The sequence below is a fragment of the Trichosurus vulpecula genome, chromosome 5, assembly GCF_011100635.1.
Source record: "Trichosurus vulpecula isolate mTriVul1 chromosome 5, mTriVul1.pri, whole genome shotgun sequence".
Taxonomy (NCBI): Eukaryota; Metazoa; Chordata; class Mammalia; order Diprotodontia; family Phalangeridae; genus Trichosurus; species Trichosurus vulpecula.
The window spans coordinates 8,767,499-8,790,465 of record NC_050577.1 but is presented as its reverse complement, the minus strand read 5'-3'; the positions used below and the strand labels follow the sequence as shown (position 1 = coordinate 8,790,465).

Here is a 22,967-nt window from a genome sequence, read left to right as displayed (position 1 = left end):
GCAAGGATTGATTTAGGAAGTCAAGTCTTCTGACTTCAGGTCTGGCACTCTATGCACTATGGTGCCACCTAGCTGCCCCATTGAATGATACTTTAGGTCATCCCTTTTGAGTTTCTATTTCTTTCTCTCTACCGATAATTCTCTCCATTCGTAAGGTTTCATTTCTAGGCAAAGTAAGAGGTGATGAATTTCAGTGCAAAGACGCTGAGGTCACCTCTCATTTGTGGATGAACAATTCTTTTGACTGTTTTACTCAAAAATCTGCTATGGCCAGAGAGAGTCGCATTATCTACCAACTACTGAGCATCAGAGTTATCCCAAGTAAATGAAGACTTTGGGTCAATATTGCCCCTTACCCCAATAAAGAGTACATCATATTGAACTTGAATATGAGCCACAGAATACAGTCTTCTGTGTCTCCATCAGCCACCGCACCCACATTGTCAGATAACTAAACTATTCCCCATGGACCCATAGTTGTGCTTGGTGAGGTGGAGAGAGCACCAGGAAGACTCATCTTCTTTGGTTCAAATCCATCCTCAGATACTTACTAGCCACATAACTCTGGGTAAGTCACTTAACCTTGTTTGCCTCAGTTTCCTCATCTGTAAAATGAGCTAGACAAGGAAAGGGCAAAGCACTCTAGTATTTTTTGCCAAGAAAACCACAAATGGGGGTCACAAAGAATCAAACATCTCTGCATTTACTTCATGACCTCCTACCCAAAGAATTCCCTCCCACCCCCACCCCAAAAAACACCTAGGTTTGTGGAATATGAACCATGTCATAGTTGGTTGACACAGAAACCTGTAACAATTTACAGTGGCTTCCATGGCAGTGGAGTCCCTGTACACCCCAGCTCCAAGGACCACCCAGCCTTTCTCTTGCTCTCAGTGCCAAAGCTCCGTTCCTGGGTAGTCATGCCTAAATGACTGGGTTCCACCTGGCACAGAAACGATTGCCAACTCCGTGTGGCTTTTTTTCCTTCATCATTCTGGATTTTGAAAAAAACGACTTTGTACAACGTCCTGTGACACCCAGAGCCAGGAGTGGTGGGTGGGGCTTTGGTCTTCCTTCATGGCAGGAAAGAAACACTACTCAGCATGCAGAATGTGGTGTGTTCTCTTTTGTGGAACTTCCATCAAAAATGTTTTCCTGGCAGATACAATGGGTTGTACGAAGGGGACTCCACCCACTGGAACTTTGTTTGAAAACCTCAAGTGAAATTAAACCGCCACCTCATAACATAAAAATGAAAATGAAAGGATGTCCATATCTCTTCCTAGGAAAGGAAAAAAAGGAGTGGCATGGAGGGATGTGGGTGAAAGATGGATGACATTTACACTGCTTTAAAATATTTTGGTAAGCTGTGAGGAATGTGTGTGCCATATGTGTGTGTGCATATACGTACAAATCCATGTATATGCATATGTACATATACATATACATGTATATACATATATGTGCACATATATATGTGTATGTATGTGTGTATATATACATATTTATGAATATATGTGCATATAGCTATATGTATCTATTTCCTTAGTTTTATTTCTTTAAAGAAAGTGTCGTTTGGGAAGGGCATTTCTATGAAGTCTTTGCCAACATACAGCTCTGGAGCTCATTGGCTGATGGACATCTCAGTTTGGTCCCTCAAGGGATCTCCAGGATTCATCTACTCCCTGACCAGGGTATGGTTGGATCATTTCTAGAACTAAAGGTGTGAGCAACCCAAGAGGTGCCCTGTGACTCCGGACAAGAAATTCTCAACTCAGTTCAATCCAACAAGCATTTAAATGTCTATTAGGTGTTAGGCATGATGCAGGAAGCCAGGGTACAAGTATGGACAAAAACGAAAATTCTCCTTTCATCCAAGGAATTCCCAGACATCCATAGAGGGTGATTAAAATGGGCGGGGGTAACCCTTGTGGACCGCTGGATAAACGCTGGGACTCTGAGGGTACATGCGATGTCATGTGCCTACTTAGACCAGACACTTAGATGACATTCTCTGCCTGCACCCTGCCCTCTATGGGTGTTCCTCTCTGCCTTTGTCCTGAATCACTCATCTGCAAAATGAATATGCAAGTCGCCTAGCATGTCTGGATTGCTGATCCTATGATCCTAGGACCATACTCACAAAGAGTACTGTTTGTAGTATTGGTGCTACTATCTACTACTACTGCTCCTCCTCCTCCTCCCATTCCTCTGCTTCTAGGGTGCTGCTACTAGCAGTGTTACTATTGCTAATACTCTAATACTGGCACTACTAATAGTAACATTTCTACCACCACCACCGCTACTACCCCTGCCATGGGTGCTACTGGTATTATTGTTACTACTGCTTCTACTATTAGTACACCGCTACCAGCACCAGCACGAGCGCCAGGACCAGGACCAGGACCACCACCACCACTACCCTTACCACCACCACCACCACCACCACTACTACCACTACCACTACTACAACTACTATTATTGCTACTGCTACTGCTACTGGTACTTCTGCTGTTGCTATGAAAGGAAAACAATCCCTGCCCTTGAGGAGTTCATAACTGTGCATGTAGAGTTATTAAAACTAGGGCTGGGGGAGCAGCGAGATGGCGCAGTGAGCAGATCATCAGCCCTGGAGTCAGGAGGACCTGAGTTCGAATTCAGCCTCAGACGCTTGACACACTTAGTAGTAACTTGACCTTGTGCAAGTCACTTAACCCTAATTGCCTCACCCCTCCCCCTCCAAAACAAAACAAAATAAAATAAAAATAAATGAAAGAATAAAACTAGGGCAGGGAGCAACCCTCTAGGGTCCTGGAATAAACTCCTAATTTCCTTTTTCTTCTTTTCCTCCTCCTCCTCCTCTTCCTCTTTGCATCCCACACATGCTTTATTTGTTTGATTGCATAAGCCTCCCACTGACTTAGTTTGGCACAGACAATTACAGCTTTTCTCCCTTCCTCATGAGGGCAGGACTTGAACCTTGGAAATGTCAGAGATTTCTTTCCTTCCCTGTTGTTCTCCTTCTCATGGCTCTCCCACCTCATGTGTCTCACAGAGGTCAACATCATGTGGGCGGCACACCAGACACACCACAGCTCTGAGGACTACAACTTATCCACGGCACTGAGACAATCCGCCTTCCAAACATATACGTCCTGGGTAAGTCATATGCAATAAGCAAGACGGATAATAAGATTCTCTCATTTAAAGAAAGCAGGCACATATAATTTTCTTTTTTCCTCTCAATAAACGGATGAACAACATTGCATACAAGGGCTTTCTCCTTTTCCCTGTGACCACATTCACATGGAGAGAGATTTTTCCAGTGGGTCTTGATTCAGTGGCCTCAAACAGTACCCCCAACCCAACCCAAGTGTTTTTCTCTGGAGAAATAGAAAATGTGTCAAAGAGAAGGAGGTAGGGCAGTGGGAGGTTAGCCTGTTCCCTGCAGGCTACTCATCACCGAGTGATTTCTTTTCACGTAATTCCTTTGAGATGGAATCACATGGAGACAATATGGGACAGATTTAAGGAATTGATTCTTATCCCTGTATGACTCAGTAACTACCAATCCTACTGTGTTCTTGTCATGTCAAAATGGCAAAACAATTTCGATTGGAATTTTTTATTTCCTATCCAAATATTCTTCCCAAAGCACTGGGCTGCTCTCACCTCAGGACAAGTGCTCATCACCACTTTCCAGGACAGTACCATCAGCCTTCTAACTGAATTCTTGACTTCTAATATACATATATATATATATATATATATATATATATATATATATATATATATATATATATTTTTTTTTTTTTTTTTTTTCTCTAGCCCGTCTTGCATAGAGCCTAGGAAGGATTTTTAAAGTTCTTTGTATTTCTATTTCCAATATTTAGCAGTATGACTCAGTCAATTAATCCCTAAATGTATAAGGCCATGTTTTGGTCTTGATACATATAGTAGGCACCTTATACATGCTCGATAATTGTGATTAATTGATAACTGTCAGGAAAATACTCCTAAAACACAGCACATCACTACCAAGATTAAGAATCCTCACCAGCTTTCTGTTGGCTCTAAGATAACATATGTATATATATATATATATATATATATATATACATAATATATATATATATAATATACACATGTACCTACAGATCTACAATAATAAATATGTAATAATAAAAGGTAGATGAAATAAACCTTTTAATTTGGCATTTAAAGTTTCCATAATTTACTTCTAAATATCCTTCCTCAATTCTTTCACATTATTCCACTTTCATACTCTATGATATACAATGTACTTGTTCTCTGATTTGTTATCCCACCTCTGGACCTTTGCACTTGGAATATACTCCCTCCTTTCCTTGGCCTCATATAATTGACCTCTTTTTGGCTTAGCTGAGGAGAACCTCCAGCAGGAAGCCTTTTCTGAACTTCTTCCGTATTTGTGCTCTCAGTGGGCTCAAAGAATCTTGTATTTAGTGGTTTATTTGCACCTTGTATTCCCCAGTACATTACAAATTCCTTTAGACCAGAGCCTACCTTTTATATGTCTTTGTTTTGTCCAGCACCAGCAGGAGTTAATGCCCCTGGTGCTAGGAGATAAGAATGGTGGGCATGACTTGCCATTATGACCCCACCCCCTCGATTCCAGTGGCACATTGACTTGACAGGCCTTGAGATCTCATACTGGTCCCTTGCTACCAGACTTCAAATTAAAGCCTCTCTGCTCAGCTGAATAGGCCAAAACCAAGGCCATGTGCTTAAAGGCAGGCTCTAGCAGAGACCAGGCCAGAATCCCCACCTCCTAGATCAACGTTCTCTTCCCTTGACCATATTGCTTCCTATATTGAGTGATTATCAAGGAAGGAAAACACATTCTCTGCCGTGTACCCTTCCTTTGCCTCCTGGATTTTCTCACGTAAATGTATCATCTTAATATACAATACTACTCCCTCCCTCTGCTCAACTTTGGAACATGTGCCTTGAGTCTGTGCTGTCCCATTTGGTGAGTGAGTCACTGACAACTGACCTTATTCAGGCCAGGCCCGGCTGTGGAGCCAGTCTGCACATGCCATCCAGCTCTACACTCCAGGCTCTTATTCTGGGAGCAGAAAACATCGAAGCTCTGGTTGCTTCTGGAAAGGGCCTGGGGATCAACTCTGCTCGGGCTCTTCTTACCACTTCTGGCACTGTCCAGACCAAACCACCCATTCTTGGCCACCACTGGCCAGGGGAGTGCTCTGCCCCTCTTAGAATGGAAGTCCTCTGAGGTTAAGATGTTGCTTTGGCATCCCCAGTTCTTAATGCACACTCAGAAATAAATAATAGTAATCCTAATAATAAATGCTTTGCATTCATTCATTTGATCATTTATTGTACTTCCAGGCCTTACACATAAGAATCATTTGCTAAAACGCTTGTTTAGTCGGAGTGAATTGAATTCAGTGAAGCACAGTCTATCGATGCACCAACATGTACATGTACAAAGTGATATTATGTGCCAGGCGCTGTGCTGGCAGGGCACAGGTAAAGCTAGTCATGAATAGGCCCAGGCCTCAAGGACCTCACATTCTCTCCAGGCTGCTGTAAGGGATGCTGGCATCTGCTGCCTCAGGTGGGAGCTTGACTTATATTAGCTCCTCTTTATTACTGTGACCTTGACCCGTCTTAGCTTTCTTCATCGTCCAGACACTGGGCATGGGGGTAAATTTGACACTGGATGCAGCAATTCCAATGATAATAACTAGCATTTATATAACAATTCAAGGTTGGCTAAGCACTTTCCCAGTATTTCCTTTCATTCGCACTAAAGTCCCAAGAGATGGGTGTTTATTCTACCCCTTTTACATATGGAGAAACTGAGGCATAGGCAATGCTTTGTCCAGGATCACATAGCTGGTAGGTGTTGGATGTAGGGATTGAACTCAGATCTTACTGAGGTCCAGAACTCTAACCACTGAACCGTATAGTTGCCTAACTCCTAGGTCCCTGACTTCTAGGGTGGTGAATTAAGGTTATTAAAGGTACTTTTTGCTTTAGAAGTTTATACATGTATATGTGAGTGATTGTGTGTGTACATATACTTGTATGTATATAAATTTAGAGAAAGCTAGATGGTGTAGTAGATAGATACCTGGGTCTAGAGTCAAGGAGACATCTTCCTGAGTTTAAATCTGCCTTTGGTCACTTACTAGCTGTGTGACCCTGGGCAAGTCACTTTACCCTGTGTTTGCCTCAGCTTCCTCATCTGCAAAATGAGCTGGAGAAGGAAATGGAAAAACCACTTCAGTATCTTTGCCAAGATAATGCCAAATAGGGTCACAGAAAGTTGGACATGACTGAAAAATGACTGCACAAAAATATAAATTTATACATGTAACTTTGTACATGTACGTATACACATTTATGTGTGTATATGAATATGGGTATTTCTATATACATATACACATTAAAATAACAATAGCCCCTCACATGCATAACATTACACATCTTAAGGCAGTAATAAATATATTATTTCCCCTATTTTATAGATGAGAGGGATGACTCAGAAAAGTCAGTGATTTCCCCAAAGTCACCCAGGTAGTACATCCTGGGGGGGGACTATTTCATATTGATGCTCCTAGAGTATAAATGATGAGACAGAGGGCTCTGGATTGTTTAGTCATTAATGTCTGTTAAGGGCCTATGATGAGCAAGTCACAGAGCTAAACTTCGGGGATACAAAGAAAGGCAAAAGACAGTCCCTTCCTGGAGAAGCTCCCAGTTTAATGGTTTGAGCAGAGCAAAACCTGCTCAGGCATTGCTGGATTCCTGAGAGATGGCTTTCTTGTGTTCCATCCTTGCCTTCAGCAGATCATAACCTCTTTTTGGTCTGCCAGCTTCGAAGTCAGTGGGTTGGCTAAGGAAAGGGCTGACCCATCCCCTTGTGAGGACTGGCACCAAACAGAGATAGTCTGGCCACATGGATAGAGTGCTGGCATCAGAACATTCACCAGCTACAAAGCACTGGGAAAGTCACTTCTCCTCTTCTGAGCATCTGTGAAATGGAAGGAGTTAGACTCAATGACCTCCAGGGTCTCCAACAGCTCAAAATCATCCATGTTCTCCTTCATTCAAGGGTAAAGACATCAAAGCCTGCCTTGGTTGGTAAATGAGCCAGCACATTTCAAGTATTCCTATTTAGGGACAGTGAGGCCCTGAGTCCTCAAAGTCTATTTACAATTTTATTGAATAAATCAAGTCCATCTTGTGATAGGTCCCTGGTGGGTTTGATCTGGATCTCCCTGGAAACCAGAAAACAGAGTGACCTTTCAGAGGCTCTTACTTCCTATTCATCCTCAGCATACCTTCAAGCTCTCTTTACATGGAATGATAAACTAGTCATGGAACTTGGGAGTTGATAAGGCAACAATGCACCTTGGGATGAATCAAAAATTGGCTGTATCTTCAAAGAGAAAGGGCAACTATCAAAGGAAAAGCTGATTTCTGCTCAGAAAGCTTTTTTTCTCACCTGTGATGGCTGACATGCCAGAAGAAACCTTTTTTTGTTCAAATTATTGGGAATTAAGTTGATAACGTAATATTAAAAATAATAATAGTTGATGTTAAAAGCCCAATCTTAAGTGGACACTCTAAACCAAAGTGTGAGTGTTCTGCAAGCTGGATTCAATAAAGAGTGTCCATTTCATGCAACTCTCAAATATCCTCCAAACTCTAGACCCCCTCCAAAGACCCTTATGTATTATGTTTATTCCATCTAAACCTATACATCATTATATCTATCTATACATCCATCTTTCTATCTATCTATCTATCTATCTATCTATCTATCTATGTCCCTCATTAGCAAATGAATTCTTTATTAGTGTAGATATATTACTTTCCATTTCATATAGATTTTTGTATGCAATAATTAATTCACCAACTTAATAGTTAGCAGATCTCTCCAGAAGGCCCATATTCCCCCCTTATTTTAAATAAGAGAATGGGAAACTGAATAGACCCAAGAAAAGTATAGATCTACATTAGCATCCAAGAGTGTGTAAAGCAAGAATAATCACAGCACCTCTTTCATAGGATTGCAATCGGAAATGAGTGAGCTAACATATGCAAAGCAAATGTTAAAAGGCCCAAGCTATTGCCTCTAATGCTTGGACAGGAATACAAACAGGGGCCAACTAGGAGCTTGGAGCTAAGGGATGTCCTGCATGAAATGAAAAGTTCTGGGGGTTAGTGCATGAGCCATAGTGAACAGAGTACTGCCCTAGGGCTGTCTTCCATTTCAGGACGTGGTCTCTCATAGAAGATATTTTTTTTAATTCAAAATGGGCATCTTCAGGCTCTGGAATTGAAGGAGGGAAACTGAGGAGAACAGCTGCACTCTGTCAATGTGACAGCCATAAGTCCCAGGTGGAAAATCATTTCCAAAGTAAGCAGGAAGTATCTGTTCCAGAAACTGAGGATGTTTTTGGCTCAGAAACATTATATGATAAACATAAGCAAAAGGTATAGACATAAATGAAGACTAAATCACAAGAACCTTAATGAGTCAGGCACATACAAATAGAAATAATTATTATGTTAAAAAGAATGACAGTCAAAAATGCAAAAATATAGAAAATAGAAAAACATTTTTCAGATACTAATATCCAGATTTGTATGAAAACCAAAACTGAGAATTTAAAGAAAACAAATGACTAAATGACTGAATATACATACATACATACATACATACATACATACATACATATATATATATATATATATATATATATATATATATATATATATATCTTGAGTCGAGAACTTAACCCTATCTCACAAAGAGATATGCAACAAGCAAAATGTATTATCAAAAGGAAGAAACAAAACCCTTGACTCAGATGAATTCAGAAATGAATTCTATCAGATGATTAAAGATAAATTAATATCTATTCTACACTTTACTGTCCTCAATACACAAACACATGTGATATTAACAGTAATTAAGAAAAGGATAGCCTACCAAGCTGACCTTATGAGTCAAATATGATACTGACAACCAAATCATGGAGTGATAAAACTGACAAAGAGAACCAGTAGGTCAATTTCACTATTTGATATTAAAACAAATTTTAAAATAAAATATCAGCAAAGAATCCAAAGACACGAAACCACACACATATGTATACACACATGCGCATGCGTACACACACATATACACAACATACTCATACACGTATATCGAGAAAACTGTTCACTCTGACTAGGTATGATTTGTACTAGGGAGGCAAAGAGTGCAATATGAGGAAAATAGCATAAATAATACTGTAATCCAGAAAAGTAATATAATTATATAAAATTAGAGTACTTCTATTTAAAAAAAAACATACTGAAATTGGAGTTTTGGAAACCATTTTAAAAATAAAATCTTTTCTATATGTATATGTAAATATGTATACCTGGAAAATGGAAATGGAAATGCCCATTTCCCCTGCTATTATTTCAGTTACTTCTAAAAATGTGGAGTATATCAATAAGATAAGAGAGAGAAATTTTAATGCATTAGCACTGGGCACAAGGAGACAAAATTATTCCTATTTGCTAATGACACAGTGATTTACTTAGTGAATCAGAAAAAGAAATGGACTAGATGATTAATAGCTTCTTTTCCCACATCATGGACACTAGAGTCAAATACTCCTGTGTGGATACTGGGAATTGTTAAATTATGTTAAATTAGTTTCTGAGAACACTCACCTGTGTCTATTGCCACCTCAGTTATACTTTAACTTCCCTACATCTCACTTTCTCCCTTGATGTATTTCCATGTCACTCTATCCCTTCCCCCAAATTTCTGTCCCATATCTTGGTCTCTGTGTATATGGTCACACAACAGATTCAGGGTTAGTACTGTGTACTTACTCCCTGGCTATTTTCTCTTCTTGCAAAATGTTCTCAAGGCTAGGTCTGACCATAACCCTTCCCAACAATGCCTCCTCTCCCCACACCAAAAATATCACAAATGGCTTAAGAAATATAAAATTAGATCTGTGACATGGGCCAGACCCCCTAAATGGTCCTTGAGACTTTAGACCATGTTATGCTGTCCAAAAGTATTGGTTTTACCTCCCATTGTTTTCCTGCCATTGGTATTAGTCACCCCTCCCTCTTCCCCTTCCACAAACATTGGAGAAGCTACAGGAGTCCAGTCAATTCACTTCTCTCTACAACCCAGCACATTGTGATTGTTCCAGGAGATCCCAGAGATTCAGGGTCAGACAAAAGGTTCAACGGCCCCATTCAAGAAAACTTCACTTTGTTACTGCAGCACTACTGGGAGTGAAGGTTCTATTGCTCTTCCTTGAGGCTTACAGGACTTGTAGCCTGGTGGATAAATAAACCAGTAGTTAAATTCCCATTGTTTATAGTACTTAAAAAACAAGCATGTTTGAACAAAAGAAGTACCTGGCCCTGTATAGGCCCCGGCGTATGATTGTGCCTTTAAATCCCCTGGCAATTCCAACCTCACACCTCTTGTCATATTTAAAAAAGTAAAAAGAAAAATAAACAAAAAAATAACCAAATGATCCTCTGTGGATCTCTTTGGGAGTAGAAGGAGGAGACAGATTGTTTTCATGGACTATGGGGAGGGTATTTAAGGTATTTCCCCCTATTTTGACAAATAAAAAAGACCAAGACATCGACTGGCAATTAAGCAAAGCACTATACACTATGCTTGTCTCTAGCTGCAGGGGCATCTACATGGCAAAGTGGATATAGTGCTGGGCTTGGAGTCACGAAGACCTTAGTTCAAATCCAGCCTCAAGCATGTGCTAGCTGTGTAGTCCTGGACAAATTGCTTTACCTCTGTTTGCCTCAGTTTCCTCCACTAAAAATAGAGGTAAAAACAGCACATGCCTCTGGGGTTTTTGAGAATCAAATGAAATAATATTTATAAAATGCTTAACACAGAGTCTCAGCATAAGAGGTACTAAATAAATGCTCATTCCCTTCCCTTCTTTTCCTTTTTCAGTCACCATTAAAGTTTAAACTGAACTACATTCTACAACAGACCACACAAGTGGTACCCACAGAATAGCTTAGAGTGAGCCTTTGATATTTGGCAAAGAAACAAAATGACACAGATTTTAAATTTCCTTATAGGCAGCTAAGTGGCTTAATGGATAGGGCACTGGACCTTGAGTCAGGAAGACCTGAATTCAAATCCAGCCTCAGATACTCACTAGCCATGTGACTCTGTGCAAGTCACTTAACCTCTGTTTGCCTTAATCCACTGGACAAAGAAAAAGCAAACCACTCCAGTATCTTTGCCAAGAAAACTCCATCCTAGAACATGAAAAGATATACACAACTAAGCAACAACCTTTTTTTTTTTTGTATGGGCAACTAGGTGGCCAATGGACTCCAGGTCTGGAGTCAGGAAGATGTCAGTTCAAATCTAGCTTCAGATGCTTACTAGCCATGTAATAGCAGGCAAGTAACTTAATTCCTATTTGCCTCAGGTCATCATCTGTAAAATTGGAGTACACCAGAGAAGGAACTGGCAAACCATTTCAGTATTTTTGCCAGGAAAACCCCATGGACTTTGTCCTTGGTGTCACATAGAGTCAGACATGACTGAATGACCAAACAACAGCAATAGGCAAATGAATATAGGTGGCAATATGGTGCTAGGAAAGGGTCTGCAATTTGTAATCAGAGGACTTGGGTTTAAATCTTGGCTCTTCCAGTTACTATTTCAGTGAGAGAAGGTTACTCCATCTCTCTGGGCCTCAGTTTCCTTAACTGTGAAATAAGAGTGCCGGGCCTTATGGCTTCTAAGGCCACTTATATCTCTGAATCAACAGCCCTCTGGCTATTTCTAGTACCCACAATGTAGAAGAAATCACACAGAGGCCATATACAATGAGTTTCTTACCATTATTCCTGTTTTTTCGCAATCACTTCAAAGATGCTTGATTGGATTCATGTGAAGGTACCACCCACTAGTCTAGATCATGAAGCCTCTATATCTTAGCAGACAGACTTTCTCAGTTTTTGAGCCTCACTTCCCCCGCCCCCCCCAAAAAAAATCCATCACTTTTTATCCAGACTTCTGGTAATGAGCTTCTCTAAATGTAGCTAAGATGGTCTTCAAAATGGTGGACACCCAACACATATCTAAAAGGAACTCCAGGTCTTTTAGTTGTGGAGAACTTGACAGAGGCTGTACCAGTCTAGCCGAGGAACCGTTCCTTGTGCACTATAATGAGTAATCTGGGTAGGATCTTATCAGAAGCCCTTCCCTCATCCTGAGTGCAGTGATTAACTTCCCTGCTATGCTGTGCTTTATGTTGGGACAGCATAAAAAGAATGGTATTTCTCTTCAAAAGTATAAATGTGGATGGTGATTTTACAGTACTTTTCAAGAGAGAAAAGACTTTGTTGAATGACAAGACAGTCTAGTGGATAGTGCTCTGTCACAGTATTCTCCAGACTTGGTTTGGCATCTAGGAAAACATTAGACTCTTTGAGACACTCTGGCCAAGTTCGTGCACTTGACCATCCTTATTTCTTTTCCCTATGAGTGAAATTAAGGATTTGAACCTCATGTTTTACAAAATTTTATGAAAGTGAATGATTCTATTGCTCTCATGTTAGCCAAGGTAATTAACTAATTTAATCTATTTTAAATATGCTATAAATATAGCCAAAAGAGATTCCTAAAGAATGACTTCACTGTCATAAATGGAGGAACTGATGCAGTTATATAAACTTGAGATTTTTTTCCACTTTCTTTCTTCTGATGGCATTTGACTTTAGCCACATAAGCCAACCCAATTGTCTCTGGAGATACTATCTGCTCTTCAATAATATATTCAGGAAGAGATCAAATCATCTAAGGACTTCCCATATTTATTGTGTGTTAATGGAAACTACATAAAATGATTGGGCCAAATGTCTTTTGGTGTGGCTACAGGCCAAAGAAATGACTTGAGTTTTTTATATAATGATGCAGGGAATACAATAAATACAAAGTAAGTTGACAACATTTAGAAAGTTTGCCTCCTGTGCTCTGTGTCCTCTGTTCAGAGCCAAGGGAGATATAAAGTTTGGGTAAGAAATGGTCTCTGCCTTCATGGAATTCCTGAGGTCATCAATGAAGATGGAAAAAGGAAAGAGTCATATAAATTAACCTATTCTTATGCAAAAAAATGGAGAATTACAGGAAATCCTTGAAATGACATTTTGCCTAATTGCAGACAAATAGCTACAAATAGGTTCAAAGGTATTTATTTCTCCAAGGCAGAAGTAACCTCAAAGATCAGTTTTGCAAATTTCTGGCTTTTTTGAAATAGGAGCACTGAGTTACATTCAAATGTGGAAAGTGGAAGTCATGCTGTTTCTTTCTCTCCTGTTCTATGGAGTTTTTCATTTAATAAAATATTTCCTGCCAAACATACAGTAATTCCAGAAGGATCAAAGTAATTAGAAGAAAACATTAGCTTCTGTTTACTTGTGGATGCAAACCAGCCCTGTGGTCAGAGCAGAAGTTGTTTTCCTGAAGGCAGAAGCGTTTCCGTCTGTTAGAAAATACAGCCCAGGAAGATTTTGCTTCCACCAGCATGCCAGTATTCTCGACACTCTCTTGTGATTGTTCGTTGTTGTCATTTCGTTTGCTTCTCCCCAGGTGGTTTGTATAGGTGATGGTGGTTGTTCATTCTTTGTTTAGGAAGATGACCAATGACATCATAGGTTGCGTCTATGGGTGATGCTAATCTATATCTAGTCATTCTCTGCAAGGAGTCATTTGAAATAGGAAAATCTGTTCCCTTTCCCTTTGGATTCATCAGTTTCTATTCTCGAAGGGATCTTACATCTCATCTAATCCAGCTCCCCCATTTTGTGGATAAGAAACCGGAACTTTAAGGAGAAGGAGTGACCTACATGACTAGCAATGCAGAAATTTAAACCTCGTTCTTTGAATACAAATCCTCTCCTCTGTATACCACATTACTCTGCCTTTCTCCTTCCTTTCATAGGCATGTGTATGTATAAGCACCCACATTCGTTTTGTATATACACATGCAAAATGGAGTGACAGAGGGATCAAGGAGTGGAGAGGGATGGAGGGAGGAGAGAGAGAGAAAGAGAGAGAGAGAGAGAGAGAGAGAGAGAGAGAGAGACAGAGAGAGAGAGAGAGACAGAGAGAGACAGAGAGACAGAGAGAGACAGAGAGAGATAGAGACAGAGACAGAGACAGAGAGAGACTCCATTGCTAGAATTTGAAAAGGTAGACTCTGTGACTCTCTCACTTGAACAAATAGAATGAGATATAATAAATAACTTTTATTAATCTGAATCTGGCTTGGGAGTGAAAGGAGCGGGGTTCAAATCCAAGCTCAGTCACATACTGCCTGTATCACCTTGAACAGATCTACTAACTTTCGGTGTCTTCAATTAACAATCTATAAATGAGGGATTTGTAAGCTTCCTGGATCCCTCTCAGGTCTCAATCAGTCAATCAACAAGTACTTATTAAGCCGTTTACTATGCCATCCCCCTTTTCCATCTAGCTTAGCTAACTATCTATCGACCTGTCTTTGAAGAAAAAGAACCTCTATAGAAAATTTCCCCCTGGAAAAGAAGCATGTTCTCAACTTCCCAAGGTTAACAGGCTAACACAGGGAGTGTGCTATGTCAACACACAGGATTCAATTCTTTAAATGTCTGTCAGCAGACGGAGTTTTCTGTATAGCTTTAACCTCATTACAGAATGGAAAACAAATGTCATGAAGTCCAAATGGCCAAGAATGTATAAGATTTTTTTTAACCATACATGCCTGAAACATACACTCAGACTGTGGAGTCATTGATATTTCTTCATTTTTATTTCCACTCAGGAGATCACTCTCTGTTATTTTCTAACTGTCTTTTTGCTTCTTCTCGGTCAGATCTTTTATTGTCCCCTGGCACTGGTCATCCCTCCTCCGGTGTATGCCGTCCATCTCCAGTTCAATCTTCTCTACCAGTTTTGGATACACACTGAGGTAAATACCGTTTTAAATCCTCTACCTAAACAGCTGGCCTGAGGCAATGTCCTGGAAATCTGCTAGCAACTGATTTATTGTGTAAGAAAAATCTTTGTCTGCTTTCTTTAAGGAAAAACAGCTGTTCATTTTTATTTCTCTTGCAGAATATATATTGCTAAGTTTATAAGAAGCAATGAGGCCAGTTGGTCCCAATTAAATAAAACCATTTTGAACTATAAAGTATCAAAACATTTTAATACCAGATTTTAATATGAGTGTGTGTTGTACTGTAGCTTATTAAGCATGGTGAGAGGAAGGATGCTAAATTCCTTTAGTCCCAGAGATAGAAATGCCAATTAGAAATCTCTTGTTGTCCAGTGTGAAACCTTCAATCAGGTCTGATAATTTGAGGAAATGGTAACCAGAAAATTGGAGTTATTTCAATTGTGGTGTTATGAATATTTTAGCATTTTCTTTTTGCGTTATTCATAAAAAAATATTTCAACTTATTGGTGGGCATCATAAAAATTTGTATACATCAGAAGAGTGACCTTTGGGCTGGCATATGTCAAAAAATGTACTCCTAAGCCTTGACCTTGGGATGAGTTTGTGAGACCCTATGGTCAGTAATGCTTGATATATAAGTGAAAATCCCCTGAACTAAGGCCACTAAAATGACAACTAAAATGATGACAATATGAAGGCTGCCAACTTTCACCTTTTCCACGCAGGTGCCTCTTCACACTTTTGCTACTTATTAGAGAAACACAATTTGGTGATTCATCGAGAATTTCTCTGACAGGTACACAAAGTTTATTTGACAGCATGGGTTCTGACAAGATACTCTCCATGGTGTCTGGAATCTCTCAAACTCTTGCGTTCCTGCACCTGTCATTAATTCTTGCTGGATCACAGCAAAAAAACATGGGAGTACCAGCTGTTGTTGATTCAGTGTAGTTGCGTCTGACTCTCTGTGACCCCATTTGGGGTTTTCTTGGCAAAGATAATGGAGTGATTTGTCATTTCCTTCTCCAGCTCATTTTACAGATGAGAAAACTGAGGCAAACAGGGTCAAATTGACTTGCCTAGGGTCACACAGCTAGTGAGTGTCCGAGACCAGATTTGAACTTAGGTCTTCCTGACTCCAGGTCAGGTGCTCTATTTATTGCACCACCTAGCTGCCCTGCAAATGAATAGATAAGATTTTGTCCTGAATGGTCTGTTGACTTTATTTTCTTCACATGATTCATTTTTTCCCCCAGAGATCAGGCTCCAATGAAATCATCTTGAGGAGGGAATCTTAATGACAACCGGCATTGTTGTAACACTTAACATTTATAATGGGATTTTTATCTAATTTTGTCCTCATAACAGCCCTGCGATTTTTATTATCCCCGTTAGCTACATAAGGAAATGGAGCCTCATGGAGGAAAAAAAACCAACGTGTTCTTAGTCACACATCTAATAGGTAACCTTGGAAGGATTTGCACCCGTGTCTTCTGGACTGCCAATGCTTAATTCTATTTGTTATGCCCTGGAAACTTTCTTCTCTTTCCCATCTTCTCTGTTTTTTTAAGCCCCTAAAAAGCTTTCTTGCTTCTGTTATTGTTTAGTTAGCACAGACACCATTCATTGGCCTTCTTTTCCTTTCTGAGATTCCAAAGGCCATTGGATCACATTTCATGATAGCCTCTTTAGAATCTTAATTCATTCAATGAACAAAAAAGTGAGCTCTGCTTATAACTAAGCTACTGGACACCTGTGTTGTGATGTATTCACTTCTGTAACTGTAGCTATGATTGGATCATGAAGAGCACTTGAAAATTACCATTTGAATTCTTCCAAGTCAGTCAGTAGTTACTGGGCAATATCATTGACACTGGGTTTGTTTCTAGTTTATTTGATTTAATTTTGTTGATTGAAGGGCATGTCCAAGTATTCATCCGGATATTTCCTGGTATGCTGAGCACTTGGAGTTGAGAAATTGCTGATGGAGGTGACAAAGATTTCTGTCTAATATAATCAGAAGAGATATTTAGAGTTAATATATAGCTCTAAATTAGTCAGCCTGGGATATTTTAAGATGAAGAAATAGTAAATGAAGACCTTATGTGTCATCAAATATATATGCACATCCCTTCTCTCCTTATTCTCTGCCAAAGAGGGCAGTGAGGCTCCTATGCTCACAAATCTCCACCTAATTGTAGGCATTGATTATAAGGCAACTTTCTTGTTTCATTTTGTTGATTTCTTGTCCACTCACGTCTTTCTCCCTATATTCACCGGTTCAATGGGGCTATATCTCCTTGTTATGATCTATATCTTGCCTCTGGACCCAGATGGCTCTAGAGGAGAAAGTAAGGGTGCTTACTTTGTACAGCTCTCCCTCACTTAAATCCAATTCACTTGCAAGTCATGGCATCACCTTCCTGATGTCATAGTGCCCTCTAAGAATGAGGGATAAACAACAAAAGCAGCAGCAGCAGCAGCAGCAGCAACCAGTTCAGTGCAGCTGGGTTTCAGGGGACTTAATGGGGCAGGCTATGTTGCTTCTCTGATCCTGGGTAACGAACTGGAAACATTTCTCTTGCACTACAAAGCAAAAGAAAAAAAGGGGGGCATGATTTTTCTCATACTCCCAGGATCCTTGGACCATAGAACTAGAATTGCAGTGAATTTTTGGTATTATTAGGTCCAACGCCTTCATGTTCCAGGTAAGGTAACTGAAGCCCAGAAAAATAAAAGCAAACAAACTCCACTTTTGAGGAAGCAAGGATCTCCTCCCAATTTGGGGAGAGTTGGAGTGGAATTTGGCATCGTTAAAAGCATCCATTTTGCATCTAGCTCCTTTTTTCTAGGACTCTCTTCTCTGCCTTTTATTTTTCTTTTCACTGTTTCCAGCTTTAGGACATAAAATACAACTTCTCAAACTTCCACAAACTGTGCCCTGGAGGAGAAATCCAAGAGCTGCAGAAAGCTAGCAAAAGAGTGGTTTGGTCCATACTCATGCTTCTTGGCACATTTTCTCTAGGATTAAGGTTTTCTTGTCTCAGTGGTGGATAGCTTACAGGCTAAAATTAATAGCAAAGGAAAAGGCAGAGAAGTGACAACGTAGCTTAGAATAAGACCTTCAAGAGAGGATTGGGTTCTTGTAACCAGCTCTACCCTCCAGGGGCTCCCAAACCAGTTAAAAAAGAAAAAAAAAAGAATAAAAGAAAGGAAATTCACGCTAAAAGCCATGTGATATCTGTAGCAATTAAATCAAATTGATAGATGATCATGAGTAGTTCTACTTACAGATCAAGGAAGCATCTGCAGCACTAAGTCCAGGGAAGCTTTCCATGGTTTTTATGTGGCCATCATCTTCTCCCTGTATTTTAATGACCCATAGAGACATCTAGGCATTATGGTTCTGTGTCTCCCACGGAGTAAACAGCCTGGCCTTTTTGACAGCTAGTCAGCTTTTGGCAGCTCCTAGATTTTTTTCACTGATTTCTCAAACACCCAGTATGTTCCAGGGGGTTTCAGTTGCTGGGATTCTGTCTACTCGATAAGGCGACTTGAGCAGTAATCATGACAAGGCTATTGTCATTTAACATATATCACATGTATGTGCACATATTTCTTTTTTTTCTTTGTTTAGCGGAAAGTTCTCCAAATCTGGGAGTTCATTTATACAGGGAAGTATCCAAGCAGAAAGTCCCTTAATGGATACAGATCAACAAGTCCAAAGTAATTTAATCTTAGGGAGTTACTGGGACACTGAGAGCTTAAAGGATTTCTTCCCATTTAATCATTATGGGTCAGAAGCAGGACTGAAACCAGCTCTGCTGACTATGAATCTCATGCAAGGTGCTTAGCATGTAGGAGATGCTTGAGAATTGTTTATCAGCTGACTATTGACTGAAGAGCAACGCTTCGTATCTGCTCTACCATGCTGCCCCTCCAATGGATGTATATGTGAGTCTTTGGTAGGAAAGAGAAAATCCACGTGAAATGACGCAAGCTAGTAATCACAACGATTCATATATATATAGAGAGAGTTTAAAATTTGCAAAGTGTATTAAATACATTATCTCATTGGATCTTCACAACACCCTTGGGAAGTAGTTACTGTTTGCTACCATTCACGAATGGAGAAGTGGAGATTCAGAAGAATGAAGTGCCTTGGTCAGTTTCATATAGCTAGTAAGTGTCTGAGGTGAGATTCAAACTCATCTTCCTGACTCAAATTTCAATTCTTTAGCCACTATGTGACTGTATAATGACTTTCCCATGACTTAATCACCCATCATCACAGAAGTTTATGAGTTCTTTAGCAAAGTAGCAAGGTAAAAACTAAATACAAGATGACAACCCCAGCATTTCTTGAAAGAGAAATTCCATTAAAAATAAATGCAAAATGCATAAAACTTTTGGTAACCCACGTGTCTCTCTGTCTCTGTCTATCTGACTGCGTGTGTGTCTATATATTGTATATGTGTGCGTGTGTGTGTACACATAATTATAAAACATTTAAAGGAAATAAAGACAGCATTTGAGTGGAATTCACTGTTCATGGCTAGATTGTACCAGCAGACATAAATTTAAAAAAAAATATGAAAGTTACAAGTGCATATCTCTGCTGGTTTAGTGGAAAATAAACTTGAAATTTTGAAAAGAAGATGATCCTGCCTAAATTAATTTACTTTTAGTACTACATCAATTAATAGCAGATTATATAACTAGACTACTTAATAAAATATACTTGGAGGAGCTAAAAGGACATGGACTAACAAGGGAATTAATAGAATTAGGAAATAAGAACAAAATAAGAATGATACTTCCAACTATGACATGTCATGCCTTTCTATTACCTGACATTTAAAACAAACAAACAACAACAAAACTTTTGCAGGGAAAAAATACTGTTGCAATGATTGTATCTCCTATTGCTATAGGTGGCTACCTAACGTTTGAATTCCTGCCTATAGTTAAAAGGCTTGTTTCTGTGACATTTTTCATGTCATCCATTAGAGAAGGCCCACATCGCAGTAACATTTAACCGTAGAGCTACTGGGGCTCAGGGGAAGACACGGAGAAGTTTGCTTCTTTCTATTTTCTTAATTTTTAAGCTTTAATTTGCTTTTACATCACCTCCATTCCCCAATGAATCCAGAGATCCAAACCTTTTAAAGGGTAAAAAGAGAAAAAAAAAAACAGCAACAAATAGACCAATTTGCATCTTATGCAAAGTTCTAAACCTATAGCCAGCACCCCCAGCCCCAGCCAGAGAGAAGTCCTCTGATATCTCTTCTCTGGGGCTAACCTAAGTTTTTTTTTCCAATTCTTCAGTCGTCTGTTCTGATTGTTTTGTTATTGTTTTGAATTACATGGTTGTGGTCATTGTGCATATGATTTTCCAAGGTCTGTTTACTTCACTTTTCCTTGTTTCATTTCCCAGGATTCTCTGCAGTCTTTGTATTCTTCATATTCATTGGTTGTTATAGCACATACTACACCATTGTATTTACAAACCCCAAAGTAGTTAGCCATTTCTCTGTATTTTTAATTTTAAAATAAGTTTTAATGTTATCATTTGGTATCACAATCATTTGTAGACACATCCACCTTACTTCTCTCCTGTCTGACCACCCTCAAATGTGCTCTCATGTGTGTGCTTATAAATTTAAATAATTTTAGTTAACAAGCAATTTAAAATTAATGTAGCTGTCTCTCTTCATCTCTCCTCCCCAACTGAGGGGAAAAAAAGCTCAATGCATAGCTGCACAGTCTGACAAAAGAAATTCCCATATAACCCATATATAAGAAATGTCTGTGCATTTGAAGTTCATTACTTCTTTGTGGCAGGCTGGGTAGAGGGGTGGGATGTGCATTCCATCCACCTTTACTCTCTTGCATTTGTGGTTTCTTATTAAATTGCTCAGAGTTCTGAAATCTGTGAAAATCATTTTCTCTGTAATGTTGTCATTATCGTATAGATCTTCTTGTTCTCACAACTATCTACATTGACTTAAAAAGGGCTTTCCAGTATCCTCTGAAATTGTCCATCTTACTATTTGTTAAATATTCTATTACATTTGTATAACAAAATTTGCTTAGTCATTCCTCAATAGCAGGAAACAACTTTATTTCCCAATTTTTGGCTGCCATGAAAAGAGCTACTACATCTGTTTTGGTACATATAAAACTTTTTTTAAATATCTCTTTGATCTTTGATATTTTTAGTTGTATGCCTAATAGTAGCAGAACTATATCAATGGTATGCACAATTTGGTAACTTTCTCAGCTATTCACATGGCTTTCCAAAGTGGCTGGACCAGGCACAGTTCTACCATGAGTGCATTCATGAACTTATTCTCTCTCATTTTTTTTTCCTTATTGCTATACCTAGCATTTCAAAGACTATGCTAAACAGTAGTGCTGATAATGGGCATCCTACTTTACCCTATACTCTTTGAAAAGTCCTCTCATTTTTCTCCATTACATATTTGCTCTCAGGTTTATATAAATACTACTCACCATATTAAGGAAATATTCATTTATTCCAACAATTTCAAGGATTCTAACTGAAAAAAGTGTCAGATTTTCTCAAAAGTCTCTTCGGCATCTATTGATGTAATCATATTCATTATATTATTTGACTGGTTCATTATATAGTCAGTGGTTTTATGCTTCAATAACTTCTAAAGCACAATGCTACAAACTTATAAGAAAAAAAACCCTGAAAGTTCAATTGTTAATTATTTATATTTGGTTTTACAAATATTGAATAATACTTCATGTTTTTGTTGTTTTTAACAAGATGATGTCTTTTATCATTTTTTTTTGTTGTATTTGTTTTGATTTCTGGGTGATGCTTTCTTAGACCAGAAGATCAATAGTGAAGGTTCCCTCACTTGGCCAACTCAGTCACTTGTTCTGCCTCTATTACACTTTTTTTTCTTGTTAGGATCACATCCAAATTGTCCAATGTGCATCCAGATCTCACTCTTTGGATGAGATCAAGGGTAGTGATCTCAGCAGTCCCAGAGTATCAGCTGATTAAAGCTTTTACACTCATTTTGTTTGTTTCCATTTATTTGCTACCTCAGAGGGATCCAATAGAGAATTGGTATACATAGAGCCTTGCTTTGTTCCCTTTTAATTGAATTTATGTCAACAAACTTTTCTTAAATGCCTACTATACGCCAGAATTGTGCTCAGGTGATGGAGTTATAAAGAGAAAAAACAAAACAGTGCCTGCCTCCAAGGAGCATACATGATTGGGTGTGGGGACCAACAGAGATATAGAAATGCAACATAAATTCAAAATAAGGATAAAGTCAATATTGGCCAATCATCAAGAACCTGGTGCTAAAAACAAAAAAAGAACACAAGAGAAAGACCCTCATCCTCATGGAGCTCACAATCTCCTCAATAGTACAACAGCGGAAATTACTATGGCAGGGCATATGTGAGCTGAGTCCTGAATAAAGGTAGGGAGATGAGGGGAGGATGTTCTAGGAATACAGCACATGCACAGGCCTAGAGAGGAGAGTTGGGATACTCTCTAATGATAACAACAGCAAGAGACACAAAGCTCATATTTTTGTAGCCCTTTAAGGTTCATAAGGCATCTTACATATGCTGCCCATCCAATCCTCACAACTCAAGTAGGTGGGTGCTTTTATTTTCATTTTAAATATGAGAAAACTGAAGCTGAAAGAGGTTAAGTGACTTACTCAAGGTCACCCAGCGAGCATGTATTCAAGGCAGGATTTGAATTCAGTTCTTCTTCACTGCTCTACTTCCTGACTTCTTCCAAATGCACTGCTGTAAATACTGTGCCACTTCCCTGCCAGAGTGGTGCTTTGAGGGGAAATTGTTTACAAGGAATAGACAGTAGGCTAGGGTAAGCAACAAGTAGGCATACTAAGAGCAGGAGATACTTGTAAGAAAAAGAAA

The 22,967-nt window shown here is 39.1% G+C and overlaps 1 protein-coding gene across 5 annotated transcripts in view; it reads left to right on the top strand.

The window, feature by feature from the left end:
* The window catches only part of AGMO (alkylglycerol monooxygenase), a 384,446-nt gene that overhangs the window by 139,206 nt on the left and 222,273 nt on the right, over positions 1-22,967 (top strand). For all 5 annotated transcript variants that reach the window (XM_036758949.1, XM_036758948.1, XM_036758946.1 and 2 more), the window contains exons 4-5: positions 3,056-3,159; positions 14,943-15,038. In XM_036758949.1, coding sequence (XP_036614844.1) covers positions 3,056-3,159; positions 14,943-15,038 — 200 coding nt within the window. The remainder of the gene's footprint in view (positions 1-3,055; positions 3,160-14,942; positions 15,039-22,967) is intronic.